General features: G+C 42.5%; 1 protein-coding gene across 1 annotated transcript in view; it reads right to left on the minus strand.

Annotated features, from left to right (window-relative positions):
• Positions 1–14,802, minus strand: part of OSTM1 (osteoclastogenesis associated transmembrane protein 1) — a 36,249-nt gene extending 21,447 nt beyond the window's left edge. The window contains 3 exon segments of the mRNA XM_038001055.2: positions 3,590–3,704; positions 14,300–14,353; positions 14,355–14,802. Coding sequence (XP_037856983.1) covers positions 3,590–3,704; positions 14,300–14,353; positions 14,355–14,702 — 517 coding nt within the window. The 5' untranslated portion in view covers positions 14,703–14,802.
• Positions 14,803–23,048: the final 8,246 nt, after the last annotated feature.

A 23,048-nucleotide genomic window follows, 5' to 3' on the forward strand; every position in this document is an offset into this window, starting at 1 on the left:
CTTGACTAGTCTTAAAAAATTAAATGAATTAAATAAAATTTAAAAATAAAGAAGTGAATCCCAGTACATATCCACTTATTCCAATTAACTGATTTTAAATTATTTATAATTGACATATTTTCTATGTTAATGGATTTTTCTAAAAAGCTTAAGAATACTTAAAAACAGGTTTACATATGTTAAGCAAATGCTCTTCAATCATATTTATACTAGAAAATTTTACTCTGAAAAGTAAAGGATATGCTTAAAAAAAAAAAAAGTTGTGTTGGTCAAGCTTCGGAGACAAAATTTTAAAAGTCAATATTCAATATACCATGGTATAATGACAAGGGAAAAAAACTAGCTGGGGCTTCTTATCCCATTTTAGTTTTCCTTCATATGAACTAAACAAAAAGATAAGTCTTTATAAAAGCTAAGCTACTTAATGACTTATAGGGACACAAATTTTTAATCTATCCTTCTATTTCCAAGGCCCCTCCCTACTTCACATTTTCTTTCCTTCTTGCCTAAACTATAGCAGTAAACTTCTCACTGGTCTCTCTTTCTTCCAATGAGGTTCCATGAAAAAAGGATCTTTGCAGTTTGGTTTTTTTTTTTTTTAAGGCTTAGAAAGTGCTAGGTTAAATGATATTTTAAAAACCTTTTTCTTTAAGACAGGGTCTTGCTCTGTTGCCTAGGCTGGAGTGCAGTGGCGCAATCTTAGTTCAATGCAGCAATCGTAGCTCAATACAGCCTCCAATTCCTGGGCTCAAGCACTCCTCTCACCTCAGCCTCCCAGGCAGCTGGGACTACAGGCGTTTGGCACCATGCCCAGCTAATTTTTTTCTTTTCCTTTCTTTTCTTTTTTTTGTTGCCTAGGCTGGTCTTGAACTCCTGGGCTCAAGCAATACTACCATCATGTCCTCCCGAAGTGCAGGGATTACAGGTGTTAGCCTCCCCATTGAGCCAAAAACAAAATCCTTTTAAAAAACTCTGTAGTACTACTCAATGCATTTAATATTCCAGGTACATTGTAAATCTCAAAGATATTACAACATATAGTAGTCACCTCTTATCTTCAAGGGATACATTCCAAGACCCCCAATGGATGCTTGAAACCTAGTACCAAACCTCCTATATAATATGCTTTTTCTATTTCTATTTTTTTTTTTTTTTTTTTTTGAGACGGAGTCTCGCTCTGTCGCCCAGGCTGGAGTGCAGTGGCGCGATCTCAGCTCACTGCAAGCTCTGCCTCCCGGGTTCACGCCATTCTCCTGCCTCAGCCTCCTGAGCAGCTGGGACTACAGGCGCCCGCCACCTCGCCCGGCTAGTTTTTTTGTATTTTTTAGTAGAGACGGGGTTTCACCGGGTTAGCAAGGATGGTTTCGATCTCCTGACCTCGTGATCCGCCCATCTCGGCCTCCCAAAGTGCTAGGATTACAGGCTTGAGCCACCGCGCCCGGCCCTATTTTTTTCAAGTATAGTACCAAACCTTCTATATACTATGATTTTATCTTTTTTCTATATCATACCCATGATAAAGTTTAATTTATAAATTAGGCACAGTAAGAGATTAAAAACAAAAACTAATAATTATGTTACTATTATTAAAGAATTAGTAAGTAAACTAAGGGTTACTTGAACACAAGTAGTGCCATACCATGACAGCTGACCTTAAAACCAAGATGCTCCTGAGTGCCTCACAGGAGAGGCAGCATCTACAGCATAGTTATGCTGGACAAAGGGATGATTCCCAGCCCAAGCAGATGAAGCAGGATGTCGTGGGATTTCATTATGCTACTCAGAATCATACACAATTTAAGCTTATACATTGTTTACTTCTGAAATTTTCCATTTAATATTTTTGGACTGCAGTTGACTGCAGTAACTGAAACTACAGCAAGTGAAACCATGGCTAACAGAATAGTGTATAATCATAATAGGAGAATACTGTATAAGCCTTTCTTTTCTTTCTTTTTTTTTTTTTTTTTTTTTGTTGTTGTTGTAGATAGGGTCTAGGTCTGTTGCCCAGACTGGGGTGCAGTGGCACAATCATGATTGATTGCAGCCTTGACCTCCTAGGCTCAAGTAATCCTCCCACCTCAGCCTCCCAAGTTGCTGGGACTACAGGCACAAGCCACCAAATCCAGCTAATCTTTTATTTTTTGTTTAGAGAAGGTTTTGCCATGTTGCCCAAGTTGGTCTTGAACTCCTAGGCTCAAACAATTCTCCCACCTTGGCCTCCCAAACTGCTGGGATTACAGGTATGAGCCACCATGCCTGGTCTATAACTCCTTCTTAATAATATAGTGATATTCTAAGCAGTATAAAAAATGTTGGCCCAAACAGTAAACTACTCTATCAGTCAAGGTCCTACTTTCCCTTGCCAACTTTACCTCCCACTATACTTCCTGGAACATCTGTTGCCCTTTTATAACTCTATGCCTCTGCCCATGCCACTACCTGCCATGTCCTTCTCTCATTTCTACTTTTTTTTTTTTTTTTAAAGACAGGGTCTTGCTCTGTTGCCCAGGCTGGAATGCAGTGGCACAATCATAGCTCACTGCATCCTTGAACTCCTGTGCTCAAGGTATCCTCCTGCCTTAGCCTCCCAAGTAGCTAGGACTACAGATACACGCCACCATGCCCACCTAATTAAAAAAAATTTTTTTTTGGTAGAGACGGGGATCTCACTATGTTCCCCATGCTGGTCTCAAACTCCTGGGCTCAAGCAATTCTGCCTTGGCTTCCCAAAGTGCTGGGATTACAGGCGTGAGCCACCTCACTGGCGTCATCTCTACTTATTGAAATAATGTCCAATAGTACAGGCCTAGGTTCAAAAGGTAGCTCCTCCAGGAAGTCACTTCATATTCTCCCCAGTAAAATTTGTCTTCTTCTTCCTCCAAGGACTCTATAACTTTATTAAAGCATTTATGTGTCTGTCCTAGGTTGTATTTGTAAATATATCTTTCTCACTAAATTGAAAGACTTGAAAAATAAGAACTGCCTGGCACATAGTTGGTATTCAAAACACCATCTGAATTGGAATAGTGATTTTAATTTTTCCAAAGACTATCTAAAAATAGATCTTATTTTATTACACAATTACACACAAACCTGCAAAGAAGGTAGAACAGATGTTATCATCCCACCCCATCCCCTGCCACACACCACTTGACAGATTACTGTAAACATCATTATTATTATTATACTAAACAGTTAACATTTCTTGAACATTAAATATGTGTCAGGCATTGAGCTAAGTGCTTTACACAATTTACTTCATTTAATTCTCAAGGTGACTATATAAGATAGGTTCTATCATTTTCTCCCATATCTGACAGCTAGTAGGTTAGGGCTGGTAAGTGGCAGAGCTTAGAATCAAACTCAAGTCTGTCTAAATCCAAAGCGCATAGTAACTGCTTCACTTTTCTGCCTTTCACCATTTGCTCAGTTGCCATTAATAAACTATGGTGTCCAGGACAGTTTATTTAAACTTAGCAATAAAAAGTATTATCCAGCTTCAAAGATCCCAAAATTCACTAAAATAAAATCTGACATTTGTACTACTGAACTGTAACTGCAACAAGAAAATGAAAGAATTACTTACTTGCACAATTTGCCTCCTGCCATGTGGTATTAAAAAACTCTGAGAGAATCACAACTATTTGCATTCTATCTGCCATTAAGAGACTTCTGGCACAACTCTGACTCTCTGAAGTATTCTATAACAAAAACAAGAGAGAAAAATACAATCTAGAGTATTTTTAGACTTTGCAAACAACTTGAGGCAAAAACCTTACAAAAAATAACATTTATTAAAAGCTTTGTAACATTTTGTTTGATATGATCAGATAATGTTAACATTAATAATAACAATGATAATAAAGTAATTAGCAGCTAACATTTATTGGTACTAGGTTCACCTGCAAAGGAAGAAAATCTTTGTACCTAAGTAGCTTGTACTCAGATGGAAAAATACGCTTTTGCAGATCATTTTAATAATGAAAGAAACTCATGCTATGCAAATAATAAATCCAAGTTCCCAAATTATTTGATCTTTATCTATTTCCTTTCCCTTGTGCCCCAAGCAAGGAACTCAGTCCTGCTGACCCTTAATTCTTTCAAAGTTATTTAACTCCTACTATTTACTAGGCACTATAAAAGTCCTGAGGTTTTGACGATATAGAAAGTCTAAAAGAATGCCATTGATTCTAGGGCTTTGAGAACCTCTCGCAGATACACAGACAAGGAGTTATACAGTGTGACGAATAATAAACGAGAGTGGTAACTCCTGGGAAACAAATGATCAGCCATGTGGGAGAAGAAATGGAAAAAAGGAGAAAAGGAAGAATCTCTGCTTTAAAATATTTGCTGATGTTCATTTTGGGAAGGTTATCTTCTTTGTAGCTTAGTTTTGTCATACCATTAAAAGGTCCATTTGAATGAGTGCTTGCTTTTAAAATAGTGAATTGAACAAAACATTTTATTTATTATTATTATTACTACTATTATTATTATTGTTATTTGAAACAGAATCTCACTCTGTTACCCAGACTGGAGTGCAGTGGCAAGATCTCAGCTCACTGCAGCCTTTGCCTCCCAGGTTCAAGCGATTCTTGTGCCTCAGTGAGAATCTGGGACTACAGGCGCATGCCACCACATCCAGCTAATTTTTGTATTTTTAGAGCCACTGCACCTGGCCATGAACAATACATTTTAAAACACTCCTTTTTAGAATTACCTTCTGAGCAATACCAGTCATAGAAGAAAATTTTCTATTATCACTTCTTTTTTTTTTTTTTTTTTTGAGATGGAGTCTCACCCTATCACCCCGGCAGGAGTGCAGTGGTGCAATCTCAGCTCACTGCACCATCTGCCTCCTGGGTTCAAGTGATCCTCCTGCCTTAGCTGCCCGAGCAGCTGGGACTACAGGCAACGTGCCACCACACCTGGATAATTTTTATTTTTAGTAGAGACGGGGTTTCACCATGTTGGTCTGACCGGTCTTGAACTCCTGACCTCAGGTGATCCATAAGCCTTGGCCTCCCAAAGTGCTGGGATTACAGGATGAGCCACCATGCCTGGCCTATTATCTCTTCTTAAGTAGAAGTAATAATAGTGTATTAATACAAGCCTGGGTCACTAGCTAGTGACCTTGGGCAGCTGACCTACCTCTCTAAGATTCGGTTTCAAAATCAAGGGTCCTACAGTTGCTGTATGTATTAAATGAAATAGCATACATTAATCACTCAGCACATTGTCTGGTACACAGTGAATGATCTATTTCACCTAGCTACCATGCTGCCAACATGAAATGCTCTAAGTAGGTTTAGTTGGATAAGTGTAATTAGTTGCTTAAGTTGAATCTTCATAAGTAGGTGACTGGCCATTTAAAAAATCAATATAGTAAAGCCTGTATGGGTGTTCAGTGTGTGGAATAGTTCAGTTGAGGAAGATATTAATGTAGTTTTGAGAAGTTAGGAAAGAGTTCATGAAGGAAGCAGGATATGAACTAAGCCCTATATTGAGGAAGAGAAAAGGATTCGAAAATAGAAGAATTAAATGATCATGGGATGAAAGTGATGATGATTATGTGGTATTTGGGGAGTATTCGGTAGTCTATGAAAGTAGGGCTATTAAAGGGCTAAGTTAGAACAAGGTTATGAGAAGTCTTGAGGGTCATGAGAGTTAGTGGGAAATTCTTGAAGATTTTTGAGGAGGGTGCCATGAAAAGCAGTTTCAGGAATGTATGTTTAGGCCGTGATGTGTAAGGTGAGGAGGCAGGGAGACTTGCATTACACTACTTCTGTAGCTCAGCTGTAATGAAAGGATGATGACGGCAGTGAGGACAGAAAGGAAATGACTAATAATCCAAATGGTGATGAGGTACTTATTTAGTACTTCTCAGTTCTAAATGTCCCAACTGCACTTCCTTACTTAATCCTCATAACAACTCTATGAAATAGGTACTGTTAGCTGGGTAGAGGGTAAACTATCAAAGGTGACTGAGAAGGAAGAATTGGAGAGAGAAAGAAAAATAAGGAGAGCACGATGTCCTGTAAATCAAGGAAAAGGGAAGTGGTGGTTGTGTCAAATCCTGCTGAGAGAATTGGAGGTACATCTGTCAACACTGACAGTATTGGTGACACTAACAAGAATGAATTTGATGGTGTCTTTGGGTGTGAAAGTGAGGTCAGAGTGGGTTGAACAGAGAACGGAAGATGAGGATGTGGAAAGAGTGAACCTAGACAACTGCTGAAGAGTTTGGCCTTGATGGGGAGATAAGAAAGAGAGGTCACAGGCCGGGCGCGGTGGCTCAAGCCTGTAATCCCAGCACTTTGGGAGGCCGAGACGGGCGGATCACGAGGTCAGGAGATCGAGACCATCCTGGCTAACACGGTGAAACCCCGTCTCTACTAAAAAATACAAAAAAACTAGCCGGGCGAGGTGGCGGGCGCCTGTAGTCCCAGCTACTCGGGAGGCTGAGGCAGGAGAATGGCGTAAACCCGGGAGGCGGAGCTTGTAGTGAGCCGAGATCCGGCCACTGCACTCCAGCCTGGGCGACAGAGCGAGACTCCGTCTCAAAAAATAAATAAATAAATAAAAAATAAAAAAAAAAAGAAAGAGAGGTCACTAAAGAGCAATGTGGGACCCATGCATCATTACCCTGATGCATGGTTTCTTAAAGCATGACATCCACCTATTACGTTTAGGTTTCTCTTCTGGACAGACGTCCCTTTAAAATGGAAACTGCCACATCTTTGTATTCACAACACCTCGCCAAGTGACCAAAAAAGCAATGGTCCTTGTTTATACTTAGACCTCTTAATACTCAAATCTATCATAACCACTTAGCAGAGCCCTAACTATCATGAAGCGAGCCATTTCTTTTGATCATGCCTGCACCCAGGAAGTCAGGAGTTGCTGGCAAAAAATTAACAACACACATTAATTCCACAGTAAATCCATAATCCTAAACCATATCCCTCACTTTTCTATCTGCTCATTCTCTCCTTTTTACAACTATTCCACTCTCCCAGAAACTCTGATCCCTCTCCCACTCTTTACTCTCAAGAGAAGATCTAGCCTCCTGGATAATAGAATCCTTCGAGCTGAAACTCTAACCTGCCTACCTCTATATGTAACCTCTCTTTCTACCTCCTATTATGGTGGGGAAGACACCTGTCCCTTTCAAGGCCCATCTCTCTGAGGATGCCCTACATCCCATCTACCCTGCCTTTTCTGGAAACTGACCTTGTCTGCTTCCCACTCCCTCCTACAGAATCTTCACCTTCTCTAAAGGACCCTTACTATCAACATTTAAACATGTCCAGCTCTCTCCCATCTTGGGCAAGAAAGGAGAAGGCAGGACAAAGGAATGGAGGGACAGGGGAATGGAAAGAAATGACAGAAAGTTGGCCTGGCATGGTGGCTCATGCCTATAATCCCAGCACCTTGGGAGGCTGAGGCAGGTGGATCACGGGAGGTCAGGAGTTTGAGACCAGTCTGGCCAACATGGTGAAACCCCACCTCTACTAAAAATACAAAATTAGCCAGGTGTGGTGGTGGACACCTGTAGTCCCAGCTACTCAGGAGGCTGAGGCTGGAGAATCGATTGAACCCGGGAGGTGGAGGCTGCAGTGAGCCGAAATTGTGCCATGCATTCCAGCTTAGCCGACAGAGCAAGCCTCTGTCTAAAAAAAAGACAGAGAGAGACAGAAATGAAAGAAAGTCTCTGAGTCCCACATTGCTCTTTAGTGACCTCTCTTTCTTATCTCCCCATCAAGGTCAAACTCTTCAGCAGTTGTCTAGGTTCACTCTTACCACGTCCTCATCTTCCAGTCCTCATCTTCCAATCCCTGTTCGTTTAACCCACTCTGATCTCACTTTCATACCCAAGGACTCCATCAAATTCACTCTTGCTAGTGTCACTAATACTGCCAGTGTTGACAGATGTACCTCCAATTCTCTCAGCAGGATTTGACAAAAATAACCACCCCTTCCCTTTTCCTTGATTTACAGGACATCATGTTCTCCTCATTCTTCTTTATCTCTCCAATTCTTCCTTCTCAATCACCTTTGAGAGTTTACTCTTTACTTAATCTTAAATTCTTAGTGTTCCAACTCATTCTTCATGTATGTTCACCCAAGTAATCATTTCAAATGCCATTTTTATGCTGACATTTCCAAAGGCGTTATCTCCAGTCCAGTCCTCTAGATGTCTATATTCAACCACATAGGCAATATCTCCACTTAGAAAGCTCATAAACACCTCAAAATCAACAAGTTCAAAACTGAGTTAATGATCTTCCCCCACTAAACAGACTCCTCCTGCCAGCTCAGTAAATGACAACCCTATTCACTAAGCTGCTCTTATTAAAACCCTGGAAATCATCACTACCTTTTCCTTACTCCCCACTTTCAATTAACCTCCAAGTCTGTAATTTCTGCCTCCTAAGTATCTCTGAAATCTACCCATTTCTCCCCATCATGATGGCCCCCACATAGTCTAGCCACTATTGTCTCTCACACCACTGCAATAGTCTAATTATAATCTTCCCACATATCTTCTTCCCCTACCCTCCCCAGCCCCAACCCCCTCCATTTTCTGTCACATAGCAAAGTACAAATCTGATTATGTCATTCCACAGAATTAAACCTTTCAATAACATCATACTGCTTTAAAATCAAAGTCTAAAATCCTTACCATATCCTACAAGGCCCACATGACCTGCCGCCTGTCTACTTCTTCAGGTTCAGACCATGGGTCTCCTTCTTGCTCACTGCACTGTGTTCTAGACCTCAAATACACCACAGACTCCTTCCCATCTCAGTCTTCATGCCTGCTATTTCTTTACATGTACACCTTCCCTCCCATGCCCCATGTTCTCTCAAATTGTAGATGTCTGCTTTAATCACTGACCATTCTACCTATCCCCCAGTCATACTCAAGATCAGCACTCTTGTCATATGCATTGGTAGCATCTGGGTTTTTTAATCAGCAACACTTACCATACATGAATTAAATAATTATTTGTATAAGGAGATGCTTAATGTCTGTTTTCAGACTACAAGCTCTGCTCATTCACACTATATCCCTAGTAGCTACCACAACCTGTACATAATAGGTACTCAATAATATTTTTTTGAATGAATGCAGAAGAAATATTACATTTTCTGATCTCTAATGAAAGGCATAGATTATTATACTATGTTCTGGTTTTCTCCCTATAGTCCTAAGAATTTGTTAGTTAATAATCTACAGTAAAAGTATATTGAATACTCACCAAATACATAACCCAAATGACTAGCACTTCACAAAGATATACAGATACATAGATAGATAGAGATAGATAGGTAGATAGATGGATCTATAAATCTAAATTTTAAACACTATCTAAATTTTAAACAAACCAAGTAGAATAGGACAGAGCCTACCAATTCAGAATCTGAGGGGGCAAAAGCATCCTCCGGACCATTCTGATAATGCTGAATCACAATGAAACTATATCCCTATCAGTTTAAACTAAAAGGAGCAAGTATGACTCTAAGGAAGAGAGAACCCCTCAGTTCTATCATTCAGGTTTCAGAAATCACTGTATTTTTTACCTTGAGATAATAAAACTATATGCGATCCCTGTCCCAGAAATTCTAAAAGGAAGTGACAAGAACCTAGGATTCTTATCAGGGAAATTTATTATAGTTAAACTAATTATATTACTGTACCACATAAATAGCTTACTAGTTTCTGGCTTTGATTCTTTTTTTCTCCTTGTTATACTCCTCTCCTCTCTCAATCAATCCACGTCCATTCACACTAAAGAAGGGTAGAAAGAATGCCTTGAGATTCAGCTTGTAGGTTTCCTCTGATCAATCAGCCTTGCTCTGTTTCCTCATTTTTTTTTTTTCTTTTTTTGAGACGGAGTCTCACTCTGTCACCCAGGCTGGAGTGCAGTGGTGCAAACTTGGTTCACTGAAACCTCAGCCTCCCACGTTCAAGTGATTCTCCCAACTCAGCCTCCTGAGTAGCTGGGATTACAGGCACACACCACTACTCCTGGTTAATTTTTTATATTTTTAGTAGAGATGGGGTTTTGCCATGTTGACCAGGCTGGTCTTAAACTCCTGGCCTCAAGCGATCCATCTGCCTCAGCTTCCCAAAGTGCTGGGATTACAGGCATAAGCCACTGCGCTTGGCTCTGTTCCCTCCTTTAACTTGGCATTCCTTTCACTCTTTTGCTCTAAATTGCTATGGTACAATTTATAACACTCACCGATATTTTCCTATTTCCCCATATAAGGTACTTTATTTCCCCTAACTATACTGATAGTTTAAGGCCTGAATCTTACCCTTCTTTTCCTTCTTATCCTTTTACCAGCCCAATATTCAAGAATAGTAGGTGCTTGCTAAAAATTAATTTAAATGAAAGACTGAGTCTGAGTCAAACAAAATACATTACACTGGATAGGCCAGGCGTGATGGCTCATGCCTATAATCCCAGCACTTTGGGAGACCGAGATGGGTGGATCGCCTGAGGTCAGGAGTTCGAGACCAGCCTGGCCAACATAGTGAAATCCTGTCTCTACTAAAAATACAAAAATTAGCCAGGCATGGTGGCAGGCGCCTGTAATCCCAGCTACTTGAGAGGCTGAGGCAGGAGAATGGATTGAACCCAGGAGGCGAAGGTTGCAGTAAGCCGAGATCATGCCATTGCACTCCAGCCTAGGTAACAAGAGGGAAACTCCGTCTCAAAAACAACAGGCTGGGTGCGGTGGCTCACACCTGTAATCCCAGCACTTTGGGAGGCCGAGGTGGGCAGATCACAAGGTCAGGAGATCAAGACCATCCTAGCTAACACGGTGAAACCTCGTCTCTGCTAAAAATATAAAAAATCAGCCAGGTGTGATAGTGGGCACCTGTAGTCCCAGCTACTCAGGAGGCTGAGGCAGGAGAATGGCATGAACCTGGGAGGTGGAGCTTGCAGTGATCTGAGATCTCACCACTGCACTCCAGCCTAGGCAACAGAGCAAGACTCCGTCTCAAAAAAAAAAAACAAAACATTACACTGGATAAACCTCCCCAAAAGACAACTAATTCCTTCAAGTTCACTCATGACACATTTTTCCATAGATTTTTGTTTTGTTTTTTTTTTTTGCAATAGAGTCTCACTCTGTCCCCTAGGCTAGAGAGTGGTGGCACTATCTTGGCTCACTGTAACCTCCTCCTCCTGGGTTCAAGCAATTCTCCTGCCTCAGCCTCCTGAGTAGCTGCACACCACCACGCCCGGCTAATTTTTTTTTTTTTTTTTTTTTGTATTTTTAGTGGAGACAATTTCACCATGTTGCCCAGGCTGGTCTCGAACTCCCGGCCTCAGGTGATTTGCCTGACTCAAACTCCCAAAGCACTGGGATTACAGGCATGAGCCACCATGCCTGGCCTCATAAGTTCATTATTATACGTGATGGTTCAACTCCCAAACCAGTCCATATAGCCTTTTAAATCTATAAAGTACCTCAGAACTGTAGAAGTCATGTTTTTGAGCTAAAGAATCATATACAGCTCTACTGGGGAAACAAGGGGAGCCGAGACCAAGGCTTAGGATGAGTTGGAGAGAAAATACAAAAAAAGTTTCCCTGCCTCTTTTCACCTATTTATCTACTTCCTTTCACATCAGGGTGAGTTGAGATGGGTACCCAGGTTGCTGGTAGAATCTGAGGGAGAGGAAGGGGGTTTCTACAACTCCCCCACTGGGAAGCCTCCTCTGGGTAGTGGGGAATTCACATAGAAATTCATATGCAGATTGGGTGATGCCTATAATACTGCACTCTAGAGTTTGAGGTGCTACTTTTAGCCTCTTTTTAATTCCACAGCACCTACACATATGAGAAAAGCTTTGCTGCCTCCAAAGACCCACACTTTGCATCATGATCCCTGGCCATTCTGCCCACAATAGCACTTGTTCTTTAGAGTAAATGGAACCCTAAAACAACTCATCTTAACCGCTCAACACTGAATATGATGCTATATCATATCCTGCTGCAGTTGATAGGGACATGTCTTAGGTACTATGTTTTAAAATGATAGTAAGATATATATTCCTTGCTATACCCAATGCAAGTGTGCCTGGAAAATACTGCATGTAAGCCTGAATTTACCTTGAAAATATGTCCTTGGTCAGGTGTGGTGGCTCACACCTGTAATCCCAAATCTTTGGGAGGCCGAGGTGGGTGGATTATTTGAGGCCAGGAGTTCGAGACCAGCCTGGCCAACATGGTGAAACCTGTCTCAACTAAAAATAAAAAAATTAGCCAGGTGTGTTAGTGCACACCTGTAGTTCCAGCTACTCAGGAAGCTGAGGTAGGAGAATCACTTGAACCCAGAAGGCAGAGACTGCAGTGAGCCAAGATGACACCACTGCACTCTAGCCTGGGCAACAGAGCGAGAACTTGTCTCAAAAAAAAAAAGAAAAAACAAACAAAAACACATGCTCTTTACAAAAGGATTGACTACAGAATTTATTTAACGCAATAAATTCCCCATTTATGTAAAATGACAGATTTTTATTTTTACGTATTTATTTATTTATTTTGAGATGGAGTCTCACTCTGTTGCCCAGGCTAGAGTGCAGGGGCACAATCTCGGCCCACTGCAACCTTGGCCTCCCAGGCTCAAGTGATCTTTCTACCTCAGCTTCCAGAGCAGCTGGGACTACAGGCACATGCCACCACACCTGGATAATTTTTGTATTTTTAGTATAGACGGGTTTCACCATGTTGGTCAGGTTAGTCTCGAACTCCTGACCTCAGGCGATGCCCCTCCTCAGCCTCCCAAAGTGCTGGGATTACAGGCATGAGCCACCACACACAGCCATGACAGATTTATTTTAAATAATAACAGGCTGACTTAAAGCAGGATACAATTAGATACAAATTTATATTTAGTGCAACTATAAACAAGTTTAGACAAGTTTAAATTTATGAAATAATTCCAACCACATTTTCATGAGACTACTTGCTGTCCCCTTAATACAAGAGGAACTTTCTCATTCTCCAATCCCAGTGTTATTCCTCATATTTTTCCTTTACCAAACATATCCGGCCCACACCTCGTGACTCCCAACAACCCTGACACTCTAATATTTTCCTAGTCTAAACTTTATAAAGTACTTAAGAGCAGGAATTGTGTCTGTTTTTCTTTTTTAAATTAAGGCCCTCACAGCAGGTACCACACAACTAGAAACACCCTCAAGGTACCAAGAATGAAGTGCAGTCTTACAATTTCTTAAAATTTTACCTCCCATTTACTTAGAGGTATTACTATGTGTCAGTTTTCTAATTTGTTGTTGTTGTTGTTGTTTATGTTGTTTGAGACGGAGTCTCGCACTGTCGCCCAGGCTGGAGTGCAGTGGCGCGACCTCGGCTCACTGCAAGCTTCGCCTTCTGGGTTCACGGCATTCTCCTGCCTCAGCCTCCTGAGGAGCTGGGACTACAGGCGCCCGTCACTACGCTCGGCTGACTTTTTGTATTTTTTAGTAGAGACGGGGTTTCACTCTGTTAGCCAGGATGGTCTTGATCTCCTGACCTCGTGATCCACCCGCCTCGGCCTCCTAAAGTGCTGGGATTACAGGCGTGAGCCACCGCGCCCGGCCTATCCCCATTTTACAGATTAGTAAACAAGGACAGAGAATGTAAGTAACTTGCCCAGAGTATACCGCTAATAAGCAGAATGGAACTGGACTCCTGGCCGCTAGCTCCAGACTGTCTATATCACAAATATGAAGTTACAGGCAACATCTCTTTTAATTCTTTCAACAGCCGCATTAGGCAGCTGTTCTTTCCACTTTATAAAGGAGGAAACTAAGGTTCTGAGAAGACAATTACTCCAAGGTTACATAGTTAGAAGGTGGTGGACATGGAACATTTCCGGCTACAAAGCTCAAATTCCCAACCACTACCAGTTTCTCCATCCCACCTGTTTCAGAAAAGGATCCTTCCCGGGAACTCCAGGAGAAGATGAGGGGAAGCTATAGTGGAGTGGGCGGAGGAAGAGGAAGAGAGTTGAGGAACCAGGACCCCCAAGAAAACCAATCACACCTATATGAACCAAAGCTGTCCAACAGCATTCATGGAAGCAAAAACCCAAACCCCAAGCCCCATAATGCCACCCCCTTTTTCTGATGTCCCAACTCCACAGACCCAGTCCAACCCCTTTTTCTTACTGTTGGGGAAACTGAGGCCCCCAGCGTTGACCATCATTACATCCTCCTCCTTTCCCAACTCTCCCGCGCCACAGTCCCGGACGTGGTCCTGTACCCACCCCCACGGCTCGGCTGATGTTGTCCATCTTGCTGACGACCTGTTGGAAGAGGGGGGTAGCAGGTCTGACAGAGGCGCACGGGCCGGGCGCTGCGCACCAGACACCCTGTCAGCTCTGCGCTGCTGTTGGCAAAGTCCAGCAGGAGCTCCCGGCACTCGGGATCCAGATCCGGCAGGTCCGGGGGCAGCGACAGAGGCCCCAGCCTTCCACCCTGTAGCAGGGACAGGGACAAGTCCTCCACCTCCAACAACTGCTGCTCCGACAGGAGGTCGTGGAAGACCCGGTGCGGACTGCTGCCGAAGGGGAGAGCGCCCAGGGCCAGCCCCGACCACAGCAGCAGCCCCAGCGGCAGCCACGGCGGCAACGAACACCTCCGCCGCGCGGCTGTCGGGCCCGGCTCCATCACGGGGCTCACACACCCCAGGGCGCCCACCACCACCTCTCCGCCCCCAACCGGCACCGCTGACAGCCGCCGCTTCCGGTTTCCGCGAGCGCAGGCCGAGAGCCGGGTCACGAGGAGGGCGCGTCACGGCCCCGCCCCCTGCGCGCGACGCCCCGCCCCATTGGCTGCCGGCTGTCTCCGGGACGCGGGCCTGCGCGCGTGCGGGACGCGCCCACCCTGCGGCCGCGCGCTCCCCGGCCGGCGTCAGATGCGGTGCGCGCGGGAGTGGTTAGCTGGAGGCTCCCGAGCCCAGGCTCGCCAGCGGGTGACTACCAGCGCCCACCGCTTTGGACAGTTGCATCTCAGGAGTCCTGACCCTTGAACGCCCACCCCTCTGGGAGTTCCGGGCGTCCTACAAGTTTCTTACCTCGCTGGACGGACGACGGCCTCCGCTGTGGAAAATGACCGTCGGCTGCGTTCGCAGAGAAAGCCCGCTGGCCGGTGCCTCGGCAGATTTTCTGCGTGTTGTTCCTTAGCGTAGTTTTTTCCTCATCCCATTTGGAGAGAGTAATAACGCCCGTTGGTTATTATAGGTGGTGGAGCCTAGCCGTTTCCGAGCTTTTTGTTTTTGTTTTTTAAAAAACTCTCAACTGTCTGCCTCAGCGTTGTCAGATCGAACTCTCTGGGATGAGGGAAATATTCTACATCTGCGTTATTAAGGCAGCCACTGGACACATTTATGATGTTGAGCCGGCTGAGGAACTGAATTTTAAATTTTATTTAATTTAGGGCTGGGCGGGGTGGCTCACGCCTGTAATCCCAGCACTTTGGGAGGCCGAGGCAGGCTGAGCGCTTGAAGCCAGGGGTTGGAGGCGAAACCCCGTCTCTACTAAAAATACAAAAAGCAGCCGTTGGGCGTGGTGGCGCAAGCCTGTAGTCCTAGGTTGAGCGGGGAGGATGGCTTGAGCCAGGAGGTCGAGGCTGCAGTGAGCGGAGATCGCACCACTGTACTCCAGCCTTCGCGACAGAGTGAGACCCCCATCTCAAAAATAAATAAGTGTTTGACTTAAATGTAAGTAGCCACATCTGTGTAGTGGCGACTGTACTTGACGCAAGTCTGGTCCGACAGTGGCCAAGAAGCAGGTTTGCTTGGAACTGAAGGGGTACTAGGGACGCAGCGCGTTCAGTGCTAAAACCCAGGAAATCCTGGGCAAACTGCTCAACTTCAAACTCCTATCCAGTTTCTGACATGCCCGAGGCAAAAGCAGGGGACACTCGAAAAAGCGTCCTGATACCGTTGCCAGTCTGTAAAAAGAATTTAAGCTCATAATCTGGAAAACAGTTTTCTGACAAGTATCTGACCAACCAGGTTGGTAGAAAATTACTTTCGAGCTTTGTGTCATCCTGCTTTTTAGGGTTGTAATTTTTGCCTTGTAAATTGCAGAGCTGCTGCACTAAATTCTACTTATCTTAGGGTCCTAATTTATGTTTCTGACAGTTCTTCCAAAACTTTGTTGTTGTCGTTGTTGTGTATTTGGTTTGGTTTAGAGGTTTAGAGACATAGTCTCGCTAGACTGCCCAGGAAGGACTCGAACTCCTAGGCTCAAGGGATCCTCAGGAGGCTGCCTCGGCCTGCCAGACAACTGGACTACAGGCACAGGCTGCTGTGCCCAGCCTGGGGGTTCTTACAGTTATTTTTTACCCCGCCTGTTTGATTGTTGTTTTATGTTCCTAAATTTGCTTTGGATAGGTAAATTTTGTTTCATTTTTGTTTATAAGAAACTGAATAGTAGGAAATTTGATTTGTGTACCAATAAATGTATTTCCAAAAGAGAAAATAAGTTGTCTTAAGTTTTGCAAAAATCATCACGTAACTCTTAGGTCTTTCTATGGGTTAGAATTATCTTTCTTTTAAATTCTTTCAAGCACCATTCTGTGTTGTAAGTGGATGTGTAAATTATTAACTTCTATGGAAGTCAATGTGAAGAATCAACAACACGTGCTCTTTGATGCACGTGCTCTTTGATGCAGCAAGTTCACAACCTTGTCACAGACACTTACTCATTGCAATATTGTTTGTAATGGTAAAAAGGATGGCTTCAAAAAGCATGTTAAGGGGCTGGGCACGGTAACTCATGCCTGTAATCCCCGCACTTTGGGAGACCCAGGCAGGCAGATCATCTGAGGTCAGGAGTTCGAGACCAGCCTGGCCAACATGGTGAAACCCCATCTCTACTGAAAATACAAAAATTAGCCGGATGTGGTGGCGGGTGCCCATAATCCCAGCTGCTCAGGAGGCTGAGGCAGGAGAATCTCTTGAACCTGGGAGGCAGAGGTTGCAGTGAGCCAAGATCATACTACTGTGCTCCAGACTGGGTGACAGAGCGAGACTCCGTCTCAAAAATAAATAAATAAAATAAAAATGTTAAGGAAATTATAGACACTTTCCCTCTTCCTTTGCTTTCCATTCCTGGAACAATTCAATCTTAAAGGTCAAGTAGAGCAAGAAGGCATCTGCTTGGTAGGGATGGGGTGTCAGAGACCCAGAGAGACGTTTCCCTGTCAGAGCACAGGTAAGATGAAGAGGACGGTGGTGTGAGGGAGGGTGGCAGCATCAGCCTGATGCAGAGTATTGGGTTCTGCAGAGGACTGGCAGCGGTGACTGGGAGGTTGCTTACATTCAGAAGGATTGATGGAATCAGTAAATATATTAAGAATAATTGGAATCCAGTTTCAGACTGTCAGAGAAGAAAGTTACAAATATGAAAAGAGAGAAACGAACTCTAATGTTGGATTAAAATTAGAAATATCGGTGCAAATTCATAGCTTAAAATACATAGTCATCTACTGATGCCAGCTGGGGAATGTTTCAAGACCCCCCACAGATGCCAAAATCTTCAGATCCTCAAGTCCCTTACATAAAACGCCATAGTATTTGCATATAACCTACACATTTCCTTCTGTATACTCTTTTTCTTTTTCTTACATTCTGTTAAAGCATCTTCTTTATACTTTTAAATCATATCTAGATTACTTATAGTACCTAATACCATATACATGGTATGCAAATAGTGGTTTGTTTTTTTTTTTTTTTTGAGGCGGAGTCTTGCTCTGTCGCCCAGGCTGGAGTGCAGTGGCACTATCTCGGCTCACTGCAAGCTCCGCCTCCTGGGTTCACACCATTCTCCTGCCTCAGCCTCCCGAGTAGCTGGGACTACAGGCGCCTGCCACCACGCCCGGCTAATTTTTTTGTATTTTTAGTAGAGATGGGGTTTCACCGTGTTAACCAGGATGGTCTCGATCTCCTGACCTCGTGATCCACCCATCTCGGCCTCCCAAAGTGCTGGGATTACAGGCTTGAGCCACCGCGCCCGGCCGCAAATAGTGGTTATACTATTTTTGGTTTTAAAATTTATGTTATTTTTTATTGTTACTTTTTTTCTACTAGGAGATATTTTTTAAAAATTATGGTAAAATATACGTAACATAAAAGTTACCATTTTTAATGTACTTTCAGTGGCATGTTACTTTTTATTGTGGTTTTATTTTTGAATTGTTTTTCTCTTTTTTTGTAGAGATGGGGTCTTCCTGTGTTGCCCAGACTAGTCTCAGACTCCTGGGCTCAAGTGATCCTCCCACTTCAGCCTCCCAAAGTCCAGGAATTAGCAGTATGAGCCCCTGTACCCAGCCCTCAAGTATTTTAGACCTGCAGTTGGTCAAATCCAAGGATGCAGAACCCATGGATACAGAGGGCCAACTATATATAGTATAGAAATAAATATAGATGTAAATATATATGTATATATATTTTTATGTGTATGTACATATATGAATATATGCTATATGTATACATATATGTGTATTTGTGTGTGTGTATTTCCTCTGGCTTTGTCCACTTAGAACACTTAGTAGCAAAGGTACCCTAGTGATAATGAGCATGCATAATGCCCAGATCTTGGATTCTAAGTATCATTCTCCACTAAAAGGAACCAAGGATCCTTGGAGAAATGGCTGATTCAGAAAAAACACAAATTGAGACTGGATCATCTTGTGCCACAAAGTAAGGAAGTGCTCAAAGAATAATGTTGGAAACATGTCAAGGGCATACTGAAACCATCTTAAATAGACTCCCACTGGTCAAATCTGAGTCAATCTCAGCATCAAAATAATGGTTAACAAATTATAACCCATTACATAAAACAAAACCACAAGTTCACAGGGATCAATTTAAGTAATAGATTGATAAGTACATTTATATATTTTCATAGATTCTCCCCACCAGATACTTATTAATTACAACTGGGGAAAAAGTAAATTTATAGTGGAAAAGCTTGTCCAGTCCTATGTTAATCAAAGGATCAACATGAACATCATCATAATGGAACATACAGAAATTGTGTGCACCTGATAGGCTGCAATTAGGAGAATGTAGTGTCAGTTCTGTTATATTCCTGCCAAAGATGCATACTCTGATTCCAATCGTGAGGGAGGTGTCAGACAAACCAAATTAAAGTTCATTACGTAAAATATCTCGACTGTAATCTTCAAAAGTGTTACAGCTACAAAAGTCAAGGAAAGATTAAGGAACTGCACCTGACAGGACATTACTGGGACAACTAGCAAAATTCAAATAGGATCTGAGAATTAGATGGTAGTTACGTATATTGCTGAAGAGATTAACTAATGATTATGAGAGAAGATTGTATTTATCATGATACAATAGCCCCATAGTGTAAGAATAAGAAGAATAAGAATAAGGAAAGGTCTTGTCTTAAATGTAAACCTAAAAAAAAAAAAAAAAAAAAAGTAATGCTATTGCCTAAATTCAGGTCCTTTGCATCTCTTGCCTGCGATATTGTAACAGCAAAAACTAGCAATCAAAGGGAAATGTCTGTAAACCAGAAAAGAGAAAGAGAAATTGACCTACGATGCCACCTCACATTCCTCTTGTAAATTCAAAATGTTAATCAAGACTCTGTGAGACTTTCAAAAAATTTGTTTTCATGGGAAATTGTTATGAAAAATTACCTCAAATTTGGAAATAAAGTAAAAAACAATCAGCATACTGGGGCATATTTTCTTATTTCTTCTTTTTCAGATTAGATTAATTTAAAAACCTTGTCTTTGAGCTCTGAAGTTCTTTCTTCTACTTGTTTGATTCTATTGCTGAGACTTTGCAGAGCATTTTGCATTTCTGTAAGTGCATCCATTGTTTCCTGAAGTTTTGATTCAGGAATTTGATTGTTTTTTATTTATGCTATCTATTTCACTGACGATTTCTCCCCTCGTTTCTTGTATCATTTTTTACTTCCTTAAATTGGACTTTGCTTTTCTCTGGTGCCTCCTTGATTTTAGCTTAATAACTGACCTTCTGAATTCTTTTTCAGGTAAGTCAGGGATTTCTTCTTGGTTTGGATCCATTGCTGGTGAGCTAGTGTGATTTTTTTATGGATGTCGAAGAACCTTGTTTTATCATAGTACCAGAATTGTTTTTCTGGTTCCTTCTCAGTTGGGTTGGCTGTGTCAGAGGAAAGGTCTAGGGCTCAAGGCTGCTGTTCAAATTCTTTTGTCCCATGGGGTGTTCCCTTGATAAAGTACTCTCCCCCTTTTCCTAGGGATGTGGCTTCCTGAGAGCTGAGCTGTTGTTATTTCTCTTCTGGATGTAGCCACCCAGCAGGTCTACCAGGCTCTGGGCTGGTACTGGGGATTGTCTGCACTGGATTCTGTGATTGTTTTTTACTTTAAAAAGCTTTATTGCTCTCTAAATTGACTCAGCTCCAGGTAAGGTCAGAATATTCTCCTGTGATCCAGACCTTCAGGTTCCCTAGTGAGGGTATGTGTTCAGGGGTGGACAATTCTCTTTTCCCACTTCCACAGCTTGGGCACTGCCATGCACGTCCGCGTGAAGAGACCACCAAACAGGCTTTGTGTGAGCAATAAAGCTTTTTAATCACCTGGGTGCAGGCAGGGAGATAAGGGTGGGGCCGTTTTATAGGATTTGGGTAGGTAAAGGAAAATTACAGTCAAAGGGGGGTTGTTCTCTGGCGGGCAGGAGTGGGAGTCACAAGGTGCTCAGTGGGGGAGCTTTTTGAGCCATGATGAGCCAGGAAAAGGACTTTCACAAGGTGATGTCATCACTTAAGGCAAGGACCGGCCATTTTCACTTCTTTTGTGGTGGAATGTCATCAGTTAAGGCAGGGCAGGGCATTTTCACTTCTTTTGTGATTCTTCAGTTACTTCAGGCCATCTGGGCATGTACGTGCAAGTCACAGGTGATGCAATGGCTTGGCTTGGGCTCAGAGGCCTGACAGGCACTCACAGTATTTGGGGTGTCTGCAGGGTCTGGCAGGAGTCATCCACTTTCTTCAGAGGGTCTGTGGGTTTTCTCAGCTTTCCTGGCTTGTTCCTGCAGTAGTTCTGGAGCAAAAGTTTACAGTGCGAGTCTCCACACACTGCTCTGTCTGTCTGCGTGGGAGCTGCAATCTAGTCCTGCCTCCCGGCCACCATGATCCCCTCTGCTATCCAGCAACCTAATTCTAACATGATTTTTTTCAGTGCCTTCACCCAGTTTGAGAGACATTGAGTTAATATTAATGAGTTAATAAACATTTGACACATTTTCATTCTATATTTGTATGAGTCATGTTTTTAACTTTTTGAAAATTATACTTTGACAATTTTTCCCATTAAAACATGGAATACTGGGGAAGCAAGAATTTAGGCCAAGAAGGTAGTCAAAGATGACCAGAAAAGGCCCAGGAACCAAGGCCAATAAAACAGTCTCCCTATCCATACTCTTGCTCTCTTGTGGATGGTTTATTCTTACTACAGCAGGCAAAGTGATTCCTTCAAAACCTAAGTTGGATCATGTCACTCTTTTTGTTTTGACTCCACCAGTGGCTACAGATATCACCCAAAGTTAAAGCAAAGCTCTTGTTATGCCTTAGAAGAATCTGTGATCTGCTGCTTTTATCAGCATTCTCTTTTTCCCAACCTGCTTTATTTTTTTTCCATAGCACTTAGCACCGTATAGAATCCTATACACTTGTTTATTTCTGTCTCCCCGTACTGGAATTTAAACTCCTTGAGAGTGTTGTCCACTGCTCTCTCAGTGCTTAGAACAGTGGCATGAAATAGATGCTCAATAAATATTTATTGAAATATGATTTCCTTTAGAGAGGGGTAGAATATAAGCAGTTTGAGGCTTGAAAAGAAGGTATGAAATAATTATTCTGGAAAAAAATAAACTTATGAAAAAATAAATTTATTAGGTATATATAATAACATTGCCAGGCAATATTGAATGCCTATTTGAGATCTGTGAGCACAGTTTTAAGGTCTGATCAACAGACCTAATTAGGTGTTCTCTTCAGCAGTGTTTAGTTGTTCAGGTGAAAGTGTAGAGCAGCATAATGGTTGGGCTTAAAATTGTTGGGGCACTGCCTAGGCCAGTATGATGAAAGGAGAGTGTACCATATCACCTTACACATCCCACCTGACCCAGTTTCCAATGCCTTCCCACCTTCCCAAACCATTCTACTGGGTCCTTTGGAACTCGTGATCTATCATCTGTAATTTCTGTTTTCTCCAATATCTTCTCTAAACAATCCCTTTACTCTCTTTGATGGAACAAAAGTTGACTATCTCTTGATGACCTCACTTTTGCTATGCTTCATGGCCTCTAAAGATATTGTGGAGTTTCCTCAGGAGCAGCCCCTAGTTTGAGGGTAAGAGGAGCTCAGTGAGCATTCCAGTCCCTAAGCAGAGCAGCCCACCTTGATCTGCTGTAATTATTGGAATTCCACATAAGATTATTTTCAAGTTTCCCCTAGGGGAAAGAATAGTTTAGAAACCACTGTTTTGTTACATTTTTGCAGTGGGCTAACGTCTGCTGTGTGTCTCCGGTCCCTATTTCCTAGGTTATACTGATCCCGTTCCATCACTGTGCGTTGGTATATGAGGTGAGAGAGCTTAGCCTTTCAGCTCATAGGTCTCTGGATCTGAAGGAGCCACATTTGAACCTGTTGTAGAAACTGTCCCACATACTACCCAAAGATTCTAGACTTTGAACTTTATACTATGACATGATCGGACTTTTGGGTTGTCTCCCTTGGAAGAGGTTTATTACCACAGTAAAACCTAGTCACCCAAATACATCTTTGCTGGTTTCTGAGGTTATCCTGATTCCAGACTTTGAGATTCTAGACTGAGCTTTATACTATGACATGGTCAGACTTTTGGGTTGTCTCCCTTGGAAGAGGTTTATTACCACCACAGCAAAAGCTAGTCACCCAAATATATAGTTCTTTGCTGATTTCCTCTCTGCTATTTTCTCTGGTTCACTCTTTTGGACCTTTTTTATTTAGA

Source organism: Chlorocebus sabaeus, chromosome 13, assembly GCF_047675955.1.
Source record: "Chlorocebus sabaeus isolate Y175 chromosome 13, mChlSab1.0.hap1, whole genome shotgun sequence".
NCBI lineage: Eukaryota > Metazoa > Chordata > Mammalia > Primates > Cercopithecidae > Chlorocebus > Chlorocebus sabaeus.